At 40.1% G+C, this 18,190-nt stretch overlaps 1 protein-coding gene across 1 annotated transcript in view; it reads right to left on the reverse strand.

Annotated features, from left to right (window-relative positions):
* Positions 1–3,800: 3,800 nt before the first annotated feature.
* The window catches only part of CFI (complement factor I), a 50,228-nt gene continuing 35,838 nt past the window's right edge, over positions 3,801–18,190 (reverse strand). Inside the window, exons 10-14 of the mRNA XM_041759280.1 lie at positions 17,599–17,702; positions 17,330–17,433; positions 9,988–10,265; positions 6,156–6,260; positions 3,801–4,132 (exon numbers count right to left, since the gene is read on the reverse strand). Of these exons, the coding sequence (XP_041615214.1) occupies positions 3,915–4,132; positions 6,156–6,260; positions 9,988–10,265; positions 17,330–17,433; positions 17,599–17,702 (809 nt within the window). The 3' untranslated portion in view covers positions 3,801–3,914. The remainder of the gene's footprint in view (positions 4,133–6,155; positions 6,261–9,987; positions 10,266–17,329; positions 17,434–17,598; positions 17,703–18,190) is intronic.

Here is an 18,190-nt window from a genome sequence, read left to right on the forward strand (position 1 = left end):
TTCAGTCCCCAGCTGCCATCTATTTTACTCCTTAATATATCTGGAATCAGTGCCATCTTCTTTAAAAATTTCTGTCTTAATCATTTTTCATTTGAATTGGTCCAGTTATCTCATAACTGTCTTTCCCACCCCATCTCACCCCTCCGATACATCTTCCTCCATGCCTCCAGTGTGAACTTTCCAAAGTCAGTGGGTCCCAACTCTTGTGCAAAGCCCTCTCTGATCTACCCTTTTCTCCCTCTCCAGGTCCTCAGCTGCACCCTACTCTCCCACCCCCGACTGTCATGCAGAACTGCTCTCTGTCCACTTTTTAGGTTGGTTCCTCTAGACACAGAGCCTTTGCATTTACATCTGCTTGGAGATTTCTTCTGTAATTCAGATTAAACTCACCTCTGGGGAGGCCTTCGTTGACACTTCAGACTGATTTATGAGTCTCCCTTGAGTTTTCCCCTCCGTTGACCTGGCAAAACGTAGCTTTATAATTTTTTCTGTCTCCCTCATAAGATAGTGACTTCTGAGGCCAGGGTTAAATATAAGACGATGGCAGCACTCTACATTTAGTGAGCTCTGTTTGTTGACCACCTTCGGGAAAGACCATGCTAACTCACAGAAGCAGTAGTGGCAGAAGGCCAAGCAGTAATGTCTGGTGCCCAGCCTCTGCAGTTCAAGATTTTCATGGAGACTGGGACCCGAGCTAATAGCAGTGGGAGTCTCTGATAAGCAGTCCTACAGTGGTCTTTGAGCATTATCTCCAGACGTGTAGCCAACACTCTGGCTTTCCTGAAGATTCTGTGAACTACATAATATCTTTGAACACATTTTTTTCTTTTTTTTCATTAAACCAGTTTGATTGATTTCTGTGATCTGCAACCAGGAGCCCTCACATAGACCTCTGAACTGAGAGAGTCCAGGAATCCAATCTCACTCCTGCTGTTCCCAGTCTCTATCACAGAGAGACACTATAGAGAAGCTGGCTCTTCACTCTTCAGATTCTGGTCTAACATGCTGTGAAGCCTTGAGGTCCCAGGTCACCAAGTGGACTGGCTTGGTCCTTCAAGGGGCCACAATGCTGCTTTTCTCCCACCTTGCAGGAATACTCCACCTTGCAGTATTCATACCCAGGCATCTTCAAGAAATGCTACAGGCTCCAGGTTTGCTGGGCCAGGATATGGTGGTGGTTTTAAAACATGCCACAAATTTTTCAACACCCCTTCCAGCAAGAGATGGATTATATCTCATCCCTTCAACGTGGTCAGGTCTTCTGATGGAAGCAAGGCTAAATGACTTGCAAGGCTAGTTTTATAAAGGCTTTTCTGGTTCATGGGCTCTCCCAGGACACTTGTCAGCTGTTTTGAAAGAAGTCTAGTGTCTCTGAGTCCTCATGTTGAGAGCCCAGGTGGAAAGACCACATAGAGAGAGATGCCTGGGAAGCACCAGCTGTTTGAGTTCTCCCAGCCTAAGCACCAGACACGTGAGTGAAGAAGCCTTCAAGATAATCCCTGCCCCAGGCCTCCCCATCTGACAGCATCTGTGCTAGAGGATGGATGAGATGGCCAGCTGAGCCCCATCAGTCCCCAGACATGTAGGCAAAATAATAAACAATCATTATTTAAATAAATATTTGGGGGTTCTTTCTTACACAGCTATAGATAACCAAATATTTTCCTGCATTCAATGATAAAAGGAATTAAAAATCTGGGAAGCATGGGAAGGTTTTGCTAAAGGTTTTGCTAGCTGAATGACATTGGATTCACATAAGCCTGCATTCAAACCCCAATTCTACCATCTATGAATTACCTGGCCCTGGGCAATTTATTATCTTTATTGTGCCTCATTTTCGACCTCAAATGGAAACTAGAATTTTGAGAAAATGAAACCACATACTAAATAAAATGTTTGCATAGTACCTGTCACAGGAAAATAACTGACCTCACACCTCTTGTCTCATTTCTCTGCTTCTTTTTTTTTTTTTTTGAGATTTTTATTTACTTATTCATGAGAGGGAGAGAGAGAGAGGCAGAGACATAGGCAGAGGGAGAAGCAGGCTCCCTGTGGGGAACCTGTTGCAGACTGGACTCGATCCAGGATAACAACCAGAGCCGTAGGCAGATGGGGAGGAGGAGATAGTGTGCAACAGGCACAGAGTTTCAGTTTGGGAAGACAAAAACTTTCTGAAGACAGTATGGTGGCACAACAATGGAAACGTACTTAATGGCCCTAGACTGTACACTTCAAAATGGTGAAGCAGTAGTAGAAAAAGTTGTATGCATAGGTTACCAAAATTTTTAAAAAGGAAAAAAAATCTGAGCAGTAAGCAACTTTGGAATGTACATAGAAATGGGCATTTCCATTATTAAAACAATTGGGCTTCATCCAGGAGTGAACCCCAGGTATTGAAGGTAATATTGATGTGAAAAATATATGTCAGTCTTCAGGATGATAATAGTTGCATTTTAAGTAGTAATAATGAAAGCAGCTAATGAACCTCCTATGAACCAAGTGCTAGGAATGCAGACAGAAGACAGACTATCTTTCTTTTGTGTCTTACAGTGTAGTCAGGGGAGGGCAATACTGGGTGGGTGAGCATTGTGGGGAAGAAGTAGACAAACCAGTGAAAACAGGACATGTTTGGGTAATGACAAGTGCTATGCTGATATTAAAGCAGGGTCACATGATACAAAGAGACTAGCACCTACTGTAAAGTGGGTGCACAGGAGACCCCTGAGTAAATGCCATTTACTAGGAAGGGAGGAACAGGTTTAAGAAGGGGCCATTTGGGGTTGGCTTTGTTTCCTTTGAAATGCCATCAAATGTCCAGATGGGGATGGTAACTGCTCAGTGAAATACTAGTCTGGAATTTAGGAAGATCAGGGCTGGAGATATGGATTTGTAGGTCATTGGGACAGTGGATGGGATTTAGAGCTGACTCCAGGTAAGATCTCTAGGGAAAGCACAAAGTGAAAGAAGTGATCAGAAGGAAGATGCTAGGAAGGAGGCTGAGACCAGCCGCCAGGGAGGCAGCAGGGCAGGCAGAGAGGGTAATGTCCTGAGGGGCCAACTGTGTCTACCACTGCTGGGACAAGGGGAGAAGAGAGTAGCTAAGTGACTGTGGGTTTGACACCAAGGAGGTCAATGGTTGTGTGGAGGTATCTGTGGAAAGGTTTAAAGAGAGTCAAGGAGGATTTGTGAAATGGAGAACTAAAGACAATATTTCAAGATAACTTTTAACACTTTAAGAAGCAGAGAAATGCAGGATGCCTGGGTGGCTCAGTGGTTAAGCATCTGCCTACGGCTCTGGTTGTTATCCTGGATGGAGTCCGCATCAGGTTCCCCACATGGAGCCTGCTTCTCCCTCTGCCTATGCCTCTACCTCTCATGAATAAGTAAATAAAAATCTCAAAAAAAGAAAAAAAAGCAGAGAAATGGGACAAGAGGTATGAGGTCAGTTATTTTCCTGTGACAGGTACTATGCAAACATTTTATTTAGTATGTGGTTTCATTTTCTCAAAATTCTAGTTTCCATTTGAGGTCGAAAATGAGGCACAATAAAGATAATAAATTGCCCAGGGCCAGGTAATTCATAGATGGTAGAATTGGGGTTTGAATGCAGGCTTATGTGAATCCAATGTCATTCAACTAGCAAAACCTTTAGTATAGTCGATATATCATTCCTGTATAAGGAGATAATTTAATCCCAATTTCAATTCAATAAAATATGGATGCCCAACTAAAATATTTCTTTGTTGATTATGTGGCAAAGTTCCAATATGGAATAAGCTTTGTAGAGACCTTTAAAAATGTCCAATAAAATGTGCTTTATTATTTTTTTCCTAGAGAAGTACTAATTATGCAGTATCATTTCAACTAAAATCCAACTCCCTAGAGAAAAAGAGTAGAAGAGAGAGACCACAATTTTATACATTGTACTGAGAAATAAGAGACCTTCCCACGTGATGGCTAATCCAGTCAAAATAATTGGCTACTTTGGTGTAAACACCTGGGTACTCTGGTCTTCCGCAGTTTTCACCCCAACTCACAACACCCCAAACATAAGTCACATTGTTGATATCCTTACAGACTAAGGGGCCTCCAGAGTCCCCTTTACAGGCGTCGATGGAACCGTCATCTGTACCTGAAAAAGACAAAGGAAAAAAGAAAATCACACACGCACTTCCATTTGTCGAGGCTGCCATGCCGACTTCTTGTCTCCTCCACCAATGGGTGTACCTTCTGGCTTTCTTCTACTTTCCTAACGGGAAACAATGAGTATTCTCCCTTCCAGGCCCCTGCTGGGCCCGTAGAGATGGAGCAATGCAGGTAGGGGACACTTAGTCTTCTGCTCATTTTCCAAATTTAGTGAGTGCTTCCCTTACTTCCTCTATTTTATGCAAGTTTATACTCTAAAGAGACTGCAATCTGAAAGTAGCATCCAGTGCTGATTGGGAAAATGATAGAAATACTTAGTGCTTATTGAGTGCTTAATATATATTAGTCATTCATTGTGTTAATCCTAAACCACAGCCCAATGAGCTAAGCATCATTATTATCCCTATTTTAAGATCAGATAAATAAGGCACAGAGAGGAACCTAATTTGTCCAAGGCCATATAGCTACTGAGTGGCAGAGGGTGGACTTGAACTCAGGCAGGGAGACCTTAGAACTTTTCCTGTAAATTGTGATAATTGCCTCCTGGTAGGTTTTGTGCTATTCTCCCTTTTTGTCCTCTGGCATCCTGAACTCCATTTAAGAAGGGAGGGCACTGGGAATGACTGTTTACTTTCTTTTCACTTTTAAGACTTTCTAAGGTTTTTAAATCACAGATCCCAAAAGCTATAGGATGTCAATAACATTGCCTTTTTCTGTAATACGCTATTTTTAATAAGTGGTTTTAATAAAGTATCATATATGCATTACCCTGGCTGGTTCCCTGCCTTAGCATCACAGCCAATAGTAGGAACTGTGGTAGCTTGTGTCAAAGATGTGGGAAACAAAGGCAAAAGAAATGTAGCTTCAATTAAAATCACCTTACAACTTGCAAGATAGGTCCCTGAAACATGCAGAGTGTGACCCTCCTCAAGGAACTCGTGGCTGCCTTAGTGCCTTCATGCTTAAAAGTAACCCTATCTTGGCATAGCTGGCCCTTTGAGGTCCTGAAATCCTTGCTTCCAGACTTGTGCTATCCCTCACCCCCATGAATTAAAAGAGTATACAATCAATCACTCCTCACAATCCCAGTACAGCTCTTTGCGCCCACAGGTCCGGTCCAGAGAGTATGGAAGGGGTTATAAGATGTAGGCAAGAGATACAGGAAGCCTTTAACTCCCCTGATGGGCTCCGCTGTTCCCTGCAGGTGGAGAGGCTGAGACCCAGTGGAGCAGAACAAGAGATAAGGGAACAGACCAAGTTGGTAGAAGAGTATCAAGGCCATGGGCTTCCCAGTCAGTTCTCAATAAAAGACTGCCACTAAAGGCCTAGGTGGCAACCCATTCAGGACCTCTCTGCTTCTAGAGAGCTTTTTTCTTTCCTTTCTGCTCTCACTTTCACTTAATAAACTTTTATTTCCCTTCACCCTTTTGTGTTGGGGAGATTCATTCTTCCACTCCATGAGACAAGCACCCTGCAACTCTGTATCACTAGCAGTCGGTGGCAGGTATTATAAAAAGTGCGATGGGATTTCTGAGGAGGGAGGATTTACTCCTGACTGGACACATCTGAAATAAGACTGTTCAGAATTTTATTTAGAACAAGTTTGAGTTTTGATCCTGGATATGCCACTTCTTGTCTGTAGGACTTTGGGCAAATTATGTAACTGCTGTGCATCTGTTTCCTCATTTATTAAGACCTTGGATTTTGCAGATGGGGAAGCCTGCTCCAGGTCACATGAGTAGTAATTGGTAAAAACGGGGATGTAAAGCCTGGGCAGTCTGTTCCAGAGTCCATGCTCTTGGTCACCTTGCTATATGCCATACGGTGTCATAAGATTTTTCCTTTTAGTGTTAGCTTAAGGGAATTTGAACTAGGGGCCAGGGAAGCACCAGCCAGAAGGTCCAATGAAAGGGCCCAGGGCCCAGAGCAAGTGGATGGATTTAGAGAGGAGGAGAGATATTTGGTCGGGGGTAGGTGTAAATAGCTTAGAGAAGCTACTTGGGACTTACCTGCACACACCATTTCTTTTTCAAAGTAGCGACCTGGATAAAACTTGGAGCAGTTGTCTATTAGGTTAACATCACCCCACTTAAGTACATAAACTTTTTGGTTATCTAAACAAAGTGAGAGAACAAATAGACATTTAGAAGTCACAAATGAGAAATCTAAATAAATACTTATTCTCATAATTTGGTAAACCATGAGGAATATAGAAGATTACATATATTCCTTAACACATATATAAACTTTTGAGGAGAGTTCATTAACGTATTTAATCCTATGCTGCTCCTCTGCCCTGTTTCTATAATTGCCCTTCTAAAAATAGTTAAGGGGCATTACTGAACACATGCTGGAGTCATTCTCATTTCACAAAGCCCTGGGTGCTCTGAGATGAATAAGATAAACTCCTTCCCTTACAATTGCTAAGTCCAGTCGGGGAGCTAGACTGATCCAGTGACTGTGGATCCAGTCAGTGATTAGCATTTTCTTACATGAATAGGTCCTATCATTTCACAGTCACAGATTTCCTTGACAGTGCTTGTTAGAGTGAAAACAACCTTTTGACATAAGAATGAATGTAAGTCAAATGACTTACCCCCTCATTTAATGTATAAACTATTGGGGGACAGAGGCTTCTGGTTATCTTTTCTTTTCTTTTTCTTTTTTAACATTTTATTCAGAGAGACAGAAAGAGAGGCAGAGGCAGAGGCAGAAGGAAAACCAGGCTTCTTCAGGAACCCTGATGCAGGACTCCATCCCAGGACCCCAGGGATCACCACTTGAGCCCCAAGACCCCGGGATCACGACCTGAACCAAAGGCAGATGCTCAACCACTGAGCCACCCAGGTACCCTGGCTTCTGGTTATCTTGAGAGGACACCTCCATGACCCTAACACTGTAGGGAGCATGTAGTATACTATAAAACTAATATTCTCTTCTGAAAATCAGGGGGGAGACAAAAATCCACCAAAGTAAAGGACAGATTAGGAGATTTTCTTTTTTTTTCCTTCAAGTCTTACTTCAAGTTAGTTTTAAAATGCTATCTTCTTCAGGTTAAGAGTTTTTTTTTTTTTTTTTTAATTAGTGATTTATTATTTCTTCCAACTCAGGAAAAGCCTTTAAAAACTGGGAATTCCTATACTATGTGAACAATTTTTAATGGCTCAGGAGATTATTCCCTCCCCTGAAGGGGAAGGAATTGTTTTGTATACTCCTTTTTTTCTTTTTTAGAGGGAGAGTGAGAGTGGGGAGGGGCGTAGGGAGAAAGAGAAAGAGAATCTCAAGCAAGCTCCATGCTCAGCAAGGAGTCTGATGCAGGGCTTGATCTCACAATCCTGAGATCATGACCTGAGCCAAAATCAAGAGTTGGATGCTTAACTGACTGAGCCACTCAGGCACTCTATTGCTTTATATACTCCTTGGGGTACCTGTCACATTCTGCTATCTGATGGTGGCATTCACATCTGATGGCTTCTCTGTACTGTAAGTCCCTTGAGTGCTGGTCCTTGTCTCTCAATCTGTAGCCTCTGTACTCTTTGTTGACTTGGTCCATATTTTTCATCAGTGAAATCCTAGTACATTAGCATTACTATCTTGCAGGCATGATAAGGGCTCAAAAATGTGTTAAATTGTGTTTGATAAGTAAAACAATGCATAAGAACATACCTACCAGTTTATAGGAAATACATGGAATAGAAGAATGTGCGAAATGCCACATCAAAGATACAATCAGCCAGATTCAAGGTGTGAAAATTCCAAAATAAGAACGACTCAGTTTCTTTAATAAATAACATTTTAAATAAAAGGAAGAGGGTAACTGTTCTAGAGTAAAAGAGATTTAAGAAAAATAGCCACTAAATGCAATGTGCAGACTTTGGATCCCATGGAAATAATTCTGATTGTTAAAATAGTTTGTAAATAATTGAGAAATATTAAACATGGAATGGTTATTAGATGATATTATGGGATCATTTTCATTTTGTTGGATATGGATGATGTTGTGTTTTTGTTTTTATTTTTGTTTCTTTAGTCCTTACCTGGTAAAGGTATCTACTGGAATATTCATGGGTAAAATTACATTATATCTGGGTTTGATTTAATATGCTTCAGGAAAAAATAAGTGTGTGTGGTGGGTGGGTGGGGGGAGTATGTTCAATAGCTCCCAAGTGTCTTTCAGATCCATTCTCTCCCCTTTGATGCCCTACCCTTTGCCTAAAGAGCCTGATCTAAGGGACCACCTCAATAGGAATCTCTTAGCCTCTGGTTTTCTTTTCTTTTCTTTTTTTTTTTAAGATTTTATTTATTTATTCATGAGAGACCAGAGAGAGGCAGAGACACAGGCAGAGGGAGAAGCAGGCTCCATGCAGGGAGCCCGATGTGGGACTCGATCCCGAGTCTCCAGGATCACGCCCTGGGCCGAAGGCAGACGCTCAACCACTGAGCCACCCAGGGGTCCCTAGCCTCTGCTTTTCAACATAAAGGAAGGAAGGGAAGATAAGGAGAGAGGATAAAGAGATTGGGGTTGGCTATAACCTTCGATCCAAAATCACTGCTGCTCTTAAGGCAGCCTGCTCAACCTGATACTCTTTCTCGTGGTAACTTCTTCCTCTCACATCTTCAGATCTAAGAGAAGCTGTTCTGGTGCTGTTCATTCCAGGTTGCTGCCTAGCCCTTGTAGTTCCCCAAACTCCTATCCACATCCTTGTAATTAATCCCTTTATAAGTAGCCCTTCCTATTTATCTATTAAGCTTGTGAATAATTCTGAGAGATAAAACAAGACTGGTAGAGGGTTGATAACTGGAAATTGAGTGACAAGGAAGTAGGTTTATTGCATATACTTAATCTCTACTCTTGTACTCGTAAATGTACATAATAAAAGTTTTTTAAGGAACAAATGTAAAGACATAATGCCTTCTGAATAAATTAATTACTAATAACATTTAGTCTTGGGTATTATATGTTAATTTATACACATATTTGGAACTTTTCAATGTAGCAACTATAAACAATGCGGTGGAGTATGAGTCTATAAGACCATGTAGTGAAGTTATTTACATAGAGATATAGGAGGTCAAAAGGAAACTAAATTTCAAAGCTAACTCATCAAGATAAAGGTAAAAACACTGGCTAATTCTAATTTAACTTCTAATTTAGCCAGTTTTTCTAAGTGTCTGCATCACTTATTCACACAAATGTTCACCTCAAGTCTTCTTAGAAGCTCAAGAAATAATTCTTTATGTTTTTTTACTTTTTGTGGGACGCAATGGTGGGGCAAGGAGAATGAGGAAGTGAAGGAGAAAGCAGAGGGTTGTGGGATTACTGATTCACCTATACTGAGACTATTCCTTTGAAAACCATTTTATCTTCCATCCATGTCTCTCTAACAAATCCAGAAAGTCCATGCTGTATATGTCCCCCTGTCACTCTACTTTTTTTTTTTTAAATGGTTACCCCTCAATGTATACTTCAAGATCACAGAGTGTAGATGTCCTTTGAAACTCTGGATCAGGATCAGCTACATAATTTTCAGGGCCCAGTAAAAAAAACAAAACAAAAAACAAAAAACAAAACAAAACAAAAAACGTGAGGTGGGGGCCGCTGCAAAAATATTAAGAATTTAATGATGATGACAGCATAGCAGTACACTAAGCATGGGGTCTTTGGAGCCTGGGATGCTGGACAACTGCACAAGTCTCACTCCCATGAAGCCAGTCTTGACTGCTCATTTTTCTGGAGTTATGCTATGTTTTTCCCAGAGTACTAGGAAATTAGCTCTATCCATTTTTATTCCCCTGGAATAGAACCCCTGGATTCTGATTAACAAATTTTAAAACATATACCTTTTTCTCGACCCCAGCCAGAAACAGTGCATCTGTCATTAGGTTGAAATAGATATGAAGACCACGGGACACAGGCAGGGATGGAATGAGGCAGCGAACATTCTTTTTGGTTTGAGCGTTTTCTCAATTCAATCAAAGCTATGTCATTTTCATAGGTGGTTCCGTTGTAATTTTCATGAACAATAATTTGTTTTGCGAACTGAACAATTGTATCATCGTCAGGTCTTAACGAACTTAGAAATGATGTCCATATTTGGTACTGGTAAATTCTACTGACACTATAATAGAAAGGAAAGGGAGATAAGTTATATTGAGGAAAAAAACAACTAAAATGTGAACATTTGATGCTTCGTCTTTATATTCTCTGTTTTAAAGGACTTTCTTCCTTTTTCCAGATTCTTTTTTAATCCTTGCTGTTATGAAGCAGTGTGATTAAATTTATGGGGTAGAATGTCAGTGGCCAAATAAAGAGAGGAATAACCCATCTAACAGCTCAATATAAGGGCCATAAAGAACTCACTAACAGATGCCCAGAAGTGGAATGAGTTGGCTACCTCTGGAGAGCACCATCACTGAAGGTGTTCAAACAGAGATCAGAAAGCATGTAGCCAGAAATGTGGTTGAGGAAATGGGGAATCAGGGCACACATTCTCATTACTTTGCCAACCCCAGAGGTTCTCAAGGTGAAGACTATAGCAGTCATTATCCTGCATTTAAGACTTAAGACTGTGTTTAAGACTGTTCATCTTAACATTGTATTGTATTGTATTTATTTGCTCAGAAGCCTTTCTTCCTGTTGAATTGTGCTAGTTGAAGTCAAAGGATGAGGTCTAATTCATCTGTACTTAGATCCCTGCATCTGGTATTGTACCTGGAATATATTCGCTCTTCTTTTTTTAATTTTTTTTTCGCTTTTCTAAATTTAGTTGAAATTAGCTAAATGCTGCTTGTTCTATGCTTCACTCAATTTTCATACCAATTTTTACTTCATGTTTTCAGCAAATTGGCATTACCATCATTTTCTCAGGTAATCATCTAATAGCTAAACAGTGATGTTCTAGGCACTAAGGAGGTGTGCAGGATTCTTTAATTTATACTTAATATTCCAAGAATGCTATGCCTCATATTAATTTTGGTTGCTTTTTAGGATCAGAGGTCCTGAATATTGTTTAAAGTTTAGCCCTGTTTATTCATTCAATTTACTCAACAAATACCTAGTATGCACCTACTATTACCAGTCACTGTGCTAGCCACTGGGATACAGAAATGAGCAAAATCAGAAACAGTTCCTGCCTTCATGGAGCTCAGGATCTAGGGAAAGATGTGGTATTAAATGGATAATGGGGATAATGAAGATATGTATTCGGTGTAAAGTGAGAGGAATGAACAGCACATGGAATTCTGAGAATTTATCAAGAAGGCTTTGACTTAAGGGAATCATGGAAGATTCTCTGGGGAAGTGAAGATTGAGTTGAGATCTGAATAAAGAATAGCACTAACTAGAGAAACAGGGTAGGAAAAATCATTTCAGGCATTAGAAGTAACACCTGAAGATCTCTCTGCAACAGGGAGCAAGGTGCATATGAGTAGCTGAAAGAAGTTCAGAGCAGGTAGAGCAGACAGAGAGTTGAAGCTGTGGGGCAAGATGAAACTGGCAAAAGTAAGTAGAGGTCAGATCATATGGAGCCTACTGGGCCATGTTAAAAATGTTGTTTAGATACTCTAGCAGCAAATGAGCCTGCCAAAGCCAATGTCTGACATTTTCAGCCTCTCTAGTGGAGAAGTGGGCCCTGCATCCCACCAAAATTCATGAGAATAAGAATTTAAAAAGTAGAAGCAACATAGATTAAGACTGCTGATAGTGGTGGTCCATGATGGGAGTGTTGGAACACCCTGAACTCGCCTTATTCCATGGACACACCAAATCTAAACCTACATATAGAGCAATACCTCCTGAAGAAAAGAAGGCTAATCAAACAGCTTGTGCACAATAAACAACAAAGGGACTGCATAGAGAAAGGTAGGAGAGACAGAGATATGGTAATGATGGCAACTCCACATCTGATTCGATGACCTGCATTAGGAAGGGATATCCCTAAGGGGTTCATGTGTAGATTTTACTGGCCTGGAGGAAAAATAAAATCACCAGTGTAAAGGGCAACTACACTATAAATGAAAGAAATTAAATTTCGAGCCCTAGAGAGTCTGCCAAATGGTGGAGGAACTTCTGGAACTTTCTTTCTTTTTTTTTTTTTTTTAAAGATTTATTTACTCATTTATTTATGATAGACATAGAGAAAGAGAGAGAGAGAGAGAGGCAGAAACACAGGAGGAGAAGCAGGCTCCATGCCAGGAGCCCGACATGGGACTTGATTCCGGGACTCCAGGATGGCGCCCTGGGCCAAAGACAGGCACTAAACCACTGAGCCACCCAGGGATCCCCTGTTGGAACTTTCTTGGGGAGTTGAAGGTGCTGGTGAGTGCCATTGTCTATGTTCCCCTTCCACCTTGATAACACAGATGGGAAAAGGGCCTAGACACTCTAGCTGTTCTACAGCCTCAGTGACCCCAGATTCCTATACTTAATAGCTCCAGCCATCCCTTTTAGGTGGGCTCCTACCTTCATCCATCCCAGCACCAGCTGTCTCAGTGAGACTGCCCCCATGCAGCACACCCCCAGACACCACCACTTGTGCCCACTATATCTCCAGCCATCACACCAAAGTGGCCAGGTAGAAAGTAATCCAGGACTTTCTGGACTGCATCTGCTTCAGCTCCAGCCATCCTACCAGGAAAGCCCCTATGTGGAGCACCCAAGCCTGTTTGCCCCTGCTCCAGTTATCCTGCCATGGTGGCCCTGGTGCAGAGCACCCTGGAACCTGCCAACCCATGCCTGCCCCAGCTCCAGCCATCCAGCCAGGTGGTTTGAGCATAGAGCCCCCTGGGACTCCCAGGTCCATGCTCACCCCAGCTCCAGCTGTCCATGTAGAATGGCTCCAGTGTAGCATGCCCTAAGACCCCTTGGCCCATACCTGCTCCAGCTTTAGCCAGTCAACCAAACCCACCAGGACATATAATCTACACATGGAAGCACCTACACAAGACCACTCCTTCAAGACTGGGAAAAGCAGCTGTTCTGCCTAGTACCCAGACACAGATAAAGTCAAACAAAATCAGGAGACAGAGAAATATGGTTCAAATAAAAGAACAAACAAGATAAAACCAAGGATTAAAAAAAAAACCCTAATGAAATGGAAGTAAGTAACTTACCTGATAAAGAGGTCAAAGTAATGGTCATAGAGATGCTCATTGAACTTGGGAGAAGAATGGAGGAAACACAGTAGAAACTTCAACAAAGAATTGAAAGAACCAAAGAGAAATCACAGAGCTGAAGAATACAATAACTGAACTAAAAGATACTCTAGAGAAATCAATAGCAGATTAGATGATACATAAGAACAGATCAGTGATCTGGAAGACAGAAGAGTGGAAATCACCCAAGCAGAACAGTAAAAAGAAAAATAATTTCTATTTTTTTATTTTTGAAAAATAATTTTAGTATGCTAACATTGAGTATGCTAACATTCACATTATAGGGGTCCACAAAGAGAAGAGAAATAGAGATGGGCAAAAAACTTATTTGAAGAAATAATGCTTAAAATTTTCTTAACCTGGGGAAGGAAACAGACATCTAGGACCAGGAAGCACAGAGAGTCCCAAAACAAGATGAACCCAAAGAGATCCATAACAAGGCACATTATAATTACCATGAAAAAAGTTAAAGATAAAGAGAAAATCTTAAAAGCAGCAAGAGAAAAACAAATAATTACAAACAAGGGAGACCTCATAAGGTGATGAGCTAATTTTTCAACAGAAACTTTTCAGGTCGAAAGAGAGTGGCAGGGTATATTTAAAGTGCTGAAGAAGAAAAACTCATAACCAAGAATACACTATTTGGCAGGGTTGAAAAAGAGATAAAGAATTTCCCAGACAAGCAAAAGCTGAAGTTCATCGCCACTAGACTGGCCTTATAAAAAAAAAAAAGTCTAAAGGGAAAGCCATAATTAGAAATAAGAAAATATATGAAAGAAAAAAATCTTACTGATACAGGTAAACATATAATAATTACTTTACTACTAATTTGGCTACTTTCAAAGTTAATATGAAGATTAAAAGACAAATAGTAAAATCAACTATAACTAAAATAAGCAGTTAAAGGATACACGTAATAAAAAGATGTAAAATAAGACATCAAAAACTTAAAATATGAGGAAAGGAATAAAAAATGTAGTGCTTTTAGAATTGTTCAAATTTAAGTAACTGTCAGCCATATATATATATATATATATATATATATATATATATATACACTTGAACACAAATGGAGAGAGAGAGGGGAGAGAGGGAGAGAAAGAAGAGAGAGAGAGAGAAAGACTGCTATATATGTAGGTCAATATATATGAGCCTTTTGGTGAGCACAAACCAAAAACCTGCAATAGATATACAAAAAATAAAGAAAAAGAACCCAAAATAAAACTAAAGGAAACCATCAGGCCACAATGGAAGAGATGAAGAGAGTAAGAACAGAACAGAAAAACCATAGGAATAACCAACAAACAATGAACAAAATGGCAATAAGTACATGTCTATCAATAATTACATGTAAATGAATTAAATGCATCAGTTGAAAGATAGAGTGGCTAAATGGGTAGAAAGTAAGACTCATCTATGTGCTGCCTATAAGAGACTCATTTCAGATCTAAAGACAGGCACAGACAGAATGTGAGGGGATGGAAAAAGATGTTCCATGCGAATGGAAACAAAAGGAAAGCTGGTATAGCAATACTTAAAACAGACAAAATAGACTTTAAACCAAAGACTGTAACAAAAGAGCATTATATAATGATAGAGTAAATCCAAGAAGAGGATATAACATTCCTAAAGATTTAAGCACTCAATTTAGGAGCACCTAGATATATAAAGCAAGTATTAACAGACATAAAGAAAGATACAGTAAGTAACACAATAACAGTAGGGGACTTTAATATATTATTTACATCAATGGATAGACATCCAGACAGAAAATTAATAAGGAAACATTGGCATTAAGTGGTGCATTAGACCAGATGGACTTAATAGATATATACAAATATTTTATCCCAAAACTACAGGATACACAATCTTTTCAAGCACACAGGAATGTTCTCCAGAGTACATCATGAGAGAGAGAGAGCACACAAGCAGGGCAGAGGGGTAGAGGGAGAAGGAGGAGCAGGCTTCCTGCTCAGCAGGGGCCTGATGACCAACTCCATCCCAGGACCCTGAGCTGAGGGCAGATACTTAACTGCTCAAAGCACCACACTAATTATCTCATATGCTGCTCCAGCACTGGCTTGCTCATTTTCTGCATGTGTGCATCACTGACATCTCTTCTTATTCACATAAGGAGACCAATCATATGGGATTAGCTCCACTTATGACCTTATTTAAACTTAATTCCCTCTTTAAAGACTATCTCCAGGACACCCATGTGGCTCAGTTGGTTAAGTATCTGCCCTTGGCTCAGGTTATGATCCCAGGGTCCTGGGATGGAGTTGGGCATCGGGCTCCCTGCTAAGCAGGGAGCCCGCTTCTCCTTCTCCCTCTATCCCTCTGCCCTGCTTGTACGTGATGTCTCTCCCTCTCAAATAAATAAATAAAATGTTTATTTAAAAAGACTATCTCCAAATCTAGTCATGTTGGGGATTAGGTCTTCAACATGTAATTTTAGGGGGACACAATTCAATCCATAACAGTGGCTGAAGGACAATATACAAAATGTGTTGAAAACAACCTAAGGTCAGCTAGAGGACAGAGTTTGGATTTCCAGCCTCAGTTATGATTTTAGAATGAATGAAACATCATTTACTGAGTGCCTCTTACAGACCAGATAGTGTATGTGGCACTTTCATATATGTTATTTTGTTTTAATATTCTTAACAGCCCTAAGAGGTAAATATTATTCTTCCCATTTTGTGGATTACCCAACTGAGACTGGGAACTTACATAACCTGGCTAAAGTTACACTCCTAGTCAGCTGCAGAAACATAATTATCGGTACCATCTGACAACATACAAAGTTTTTACGATATTATTGCCAATGATAAGCATGCCTATCTATGCTGTATGTTACATCTCCTTGGCTTATTTACTTTATAACCAGAAGTTTGTATTTCTTGATCTTCTTCATCTATTTTGCTTACTTCCCAACTCTTCCCCTTTCTGGTAACCAAGTTTGCTTCTTGTACCTATGAATGTGTTTCTGTTTTGTTCATTCATTTGTTTTGTGTTTTAGATTCCACACATAAGTGAAATCATATAGCATTTGTCTTTCCCTGTCTGACTTATCTTACCTAGCATAGTACTCTCTGGATCCATCCATGTTGTTGCTAATGACAAGATCTCATTCTTTTTTTATGGTTAAGTAATATCCTATTGTATACATACATCTTTATCCATTTATGTACACATAGACACCTTTAAATTCGTTTTCATTTTCTTTGGGTAAATACTGGAAGCAGAAGAGCTAGATTGCATAGTGGTTCTATTTTTTAATTTTTTGAGGAACCTCCATACTGTACATCATGTGTTAGTCCACAAAAGATATTTAACCAACTGAGCCACACAGGTGTCCTGGAGATAGTCTTTAAAGAGGTAATTAAGTTTAAGTAAGGTCATAAGTGGAGCTCTCATCCCATATGATTGGTCTCTTTATGAGAATAAGAAGAGATGTCAGTGATGCACGCATGCAGAAAATGAGCAAGCCAGTGCTGGAACAGCATGTGAGACAATTAGTACAGAACTTTGAACAGTTCCTTTACTGTCTGGAACACATATCAAATACATTTAAGGGTACATGGAAGGGGCAAAAAAGATGTATACATTTGAAGCCTTTAAACGCATGCAGCTCTTTAAACAACATCCTTGTTGAAGTGGGGTGAGAAATGCCAAGTTAGTATTACCTCTTTATAAACCTTTCAGTCATAAACTCTTCTCAACAATTTGGTGTAACTCTACAAAACATAGGTAGTATCTACTTCCCATCATGCAAATGAGCCAAAAAACATGCCTTGGTACCTATGGATTTGATCTGACCTTGCCATCTGGGATCATAATTTGGTCTGGGGGGAAGAACACAGTAGGTTCTGGGACAATGGCCTCTGGGGTTCATGAATATTGGAGGGGATTTAGCTGTTAATAGAGTGGAATTTGTCACATGTTTTTATCTATCATCTGCCACAATCTCTATTACCCACTTTGATTATTTCAGGGAATCCAAAATCTGTTTGGAGACATTTTTTACCTGACACAGTGTGCAGCTGTTAGAATCCAACACCCTCCGATATAAATTCCTCCACATTTGATTTTCTCATTTTCCTTAATTGCCACCTGCCACGGGAAGTCTCCCTGTAAGAGACATTAGTGTGGTTACTGCCATTCTACCAAACAGTGATAGACAGATGGCCCTAAGATAAGTCCTTTGCAAGAGTCCCAGTCTCTTAACATTACGTATCTTCCCCACCTTTCTTTGTTTTTCAAACTTGGGCTGCTCCTGGGAAGTAACAGTTTTACCATTACTGCTGCCTTTCCTCCCACAACTCGTTTCCTTCGACTGAGCACGTTGTTTTTAACTCCACAGAATAGTTTAGGGAGAAGTGACTTTATCCGTTTTCTTTCTTCAAGAAAGAGAGAGATTATATCATTATAATTTTGAACACATTACTTCCTTATTGTCTATGCCACAAAAACAGCAAAGTCATTGCTAAAACGAAACAGGCTGAATTGATTAATAAATTATTTTATATACTAACAAGTACTATTTGCCTTGTTTAAAAATTCTGGCTTAATACGAAAATTGGCTTGATTTTCTGAAGTTCTGCCTAAAGGCACACTGGTGGCAGAAAGAGGTTAGCTGAAGGGTTAAGCATTTATCAGTCTTTGGCAGATAAATAAGAGATATCACATGGCCAGGCATACTTAAGATGAGGGTCTCATTCAGAAATTTTCAGAATGAGCTGAAAACATGGGCACCTATATCTTCTCACTTCCATAGTTTTTACTTTGTAGAGGCTGTTCCTATGGAATTCTTTTCAATAATATTAACATTAATGATGTTAAGGTTTGAGCACTTTCTGCATCAGTCCCCATGCTAAATACTTTGCAT

This window comes from Vulpes lagopus, chromosome 6 (assembly GCF_018345385.1).
Source record: "Vulpes lagopus strain Blue_001 chromosome 6, ASM1834538v1, whole genome shotgun sequence".
NCBI lineage: Eukaryota > Metazoa > Chordata > Mammalia > Carnivora > Canidae > Vulpes > Vulpes lagopus.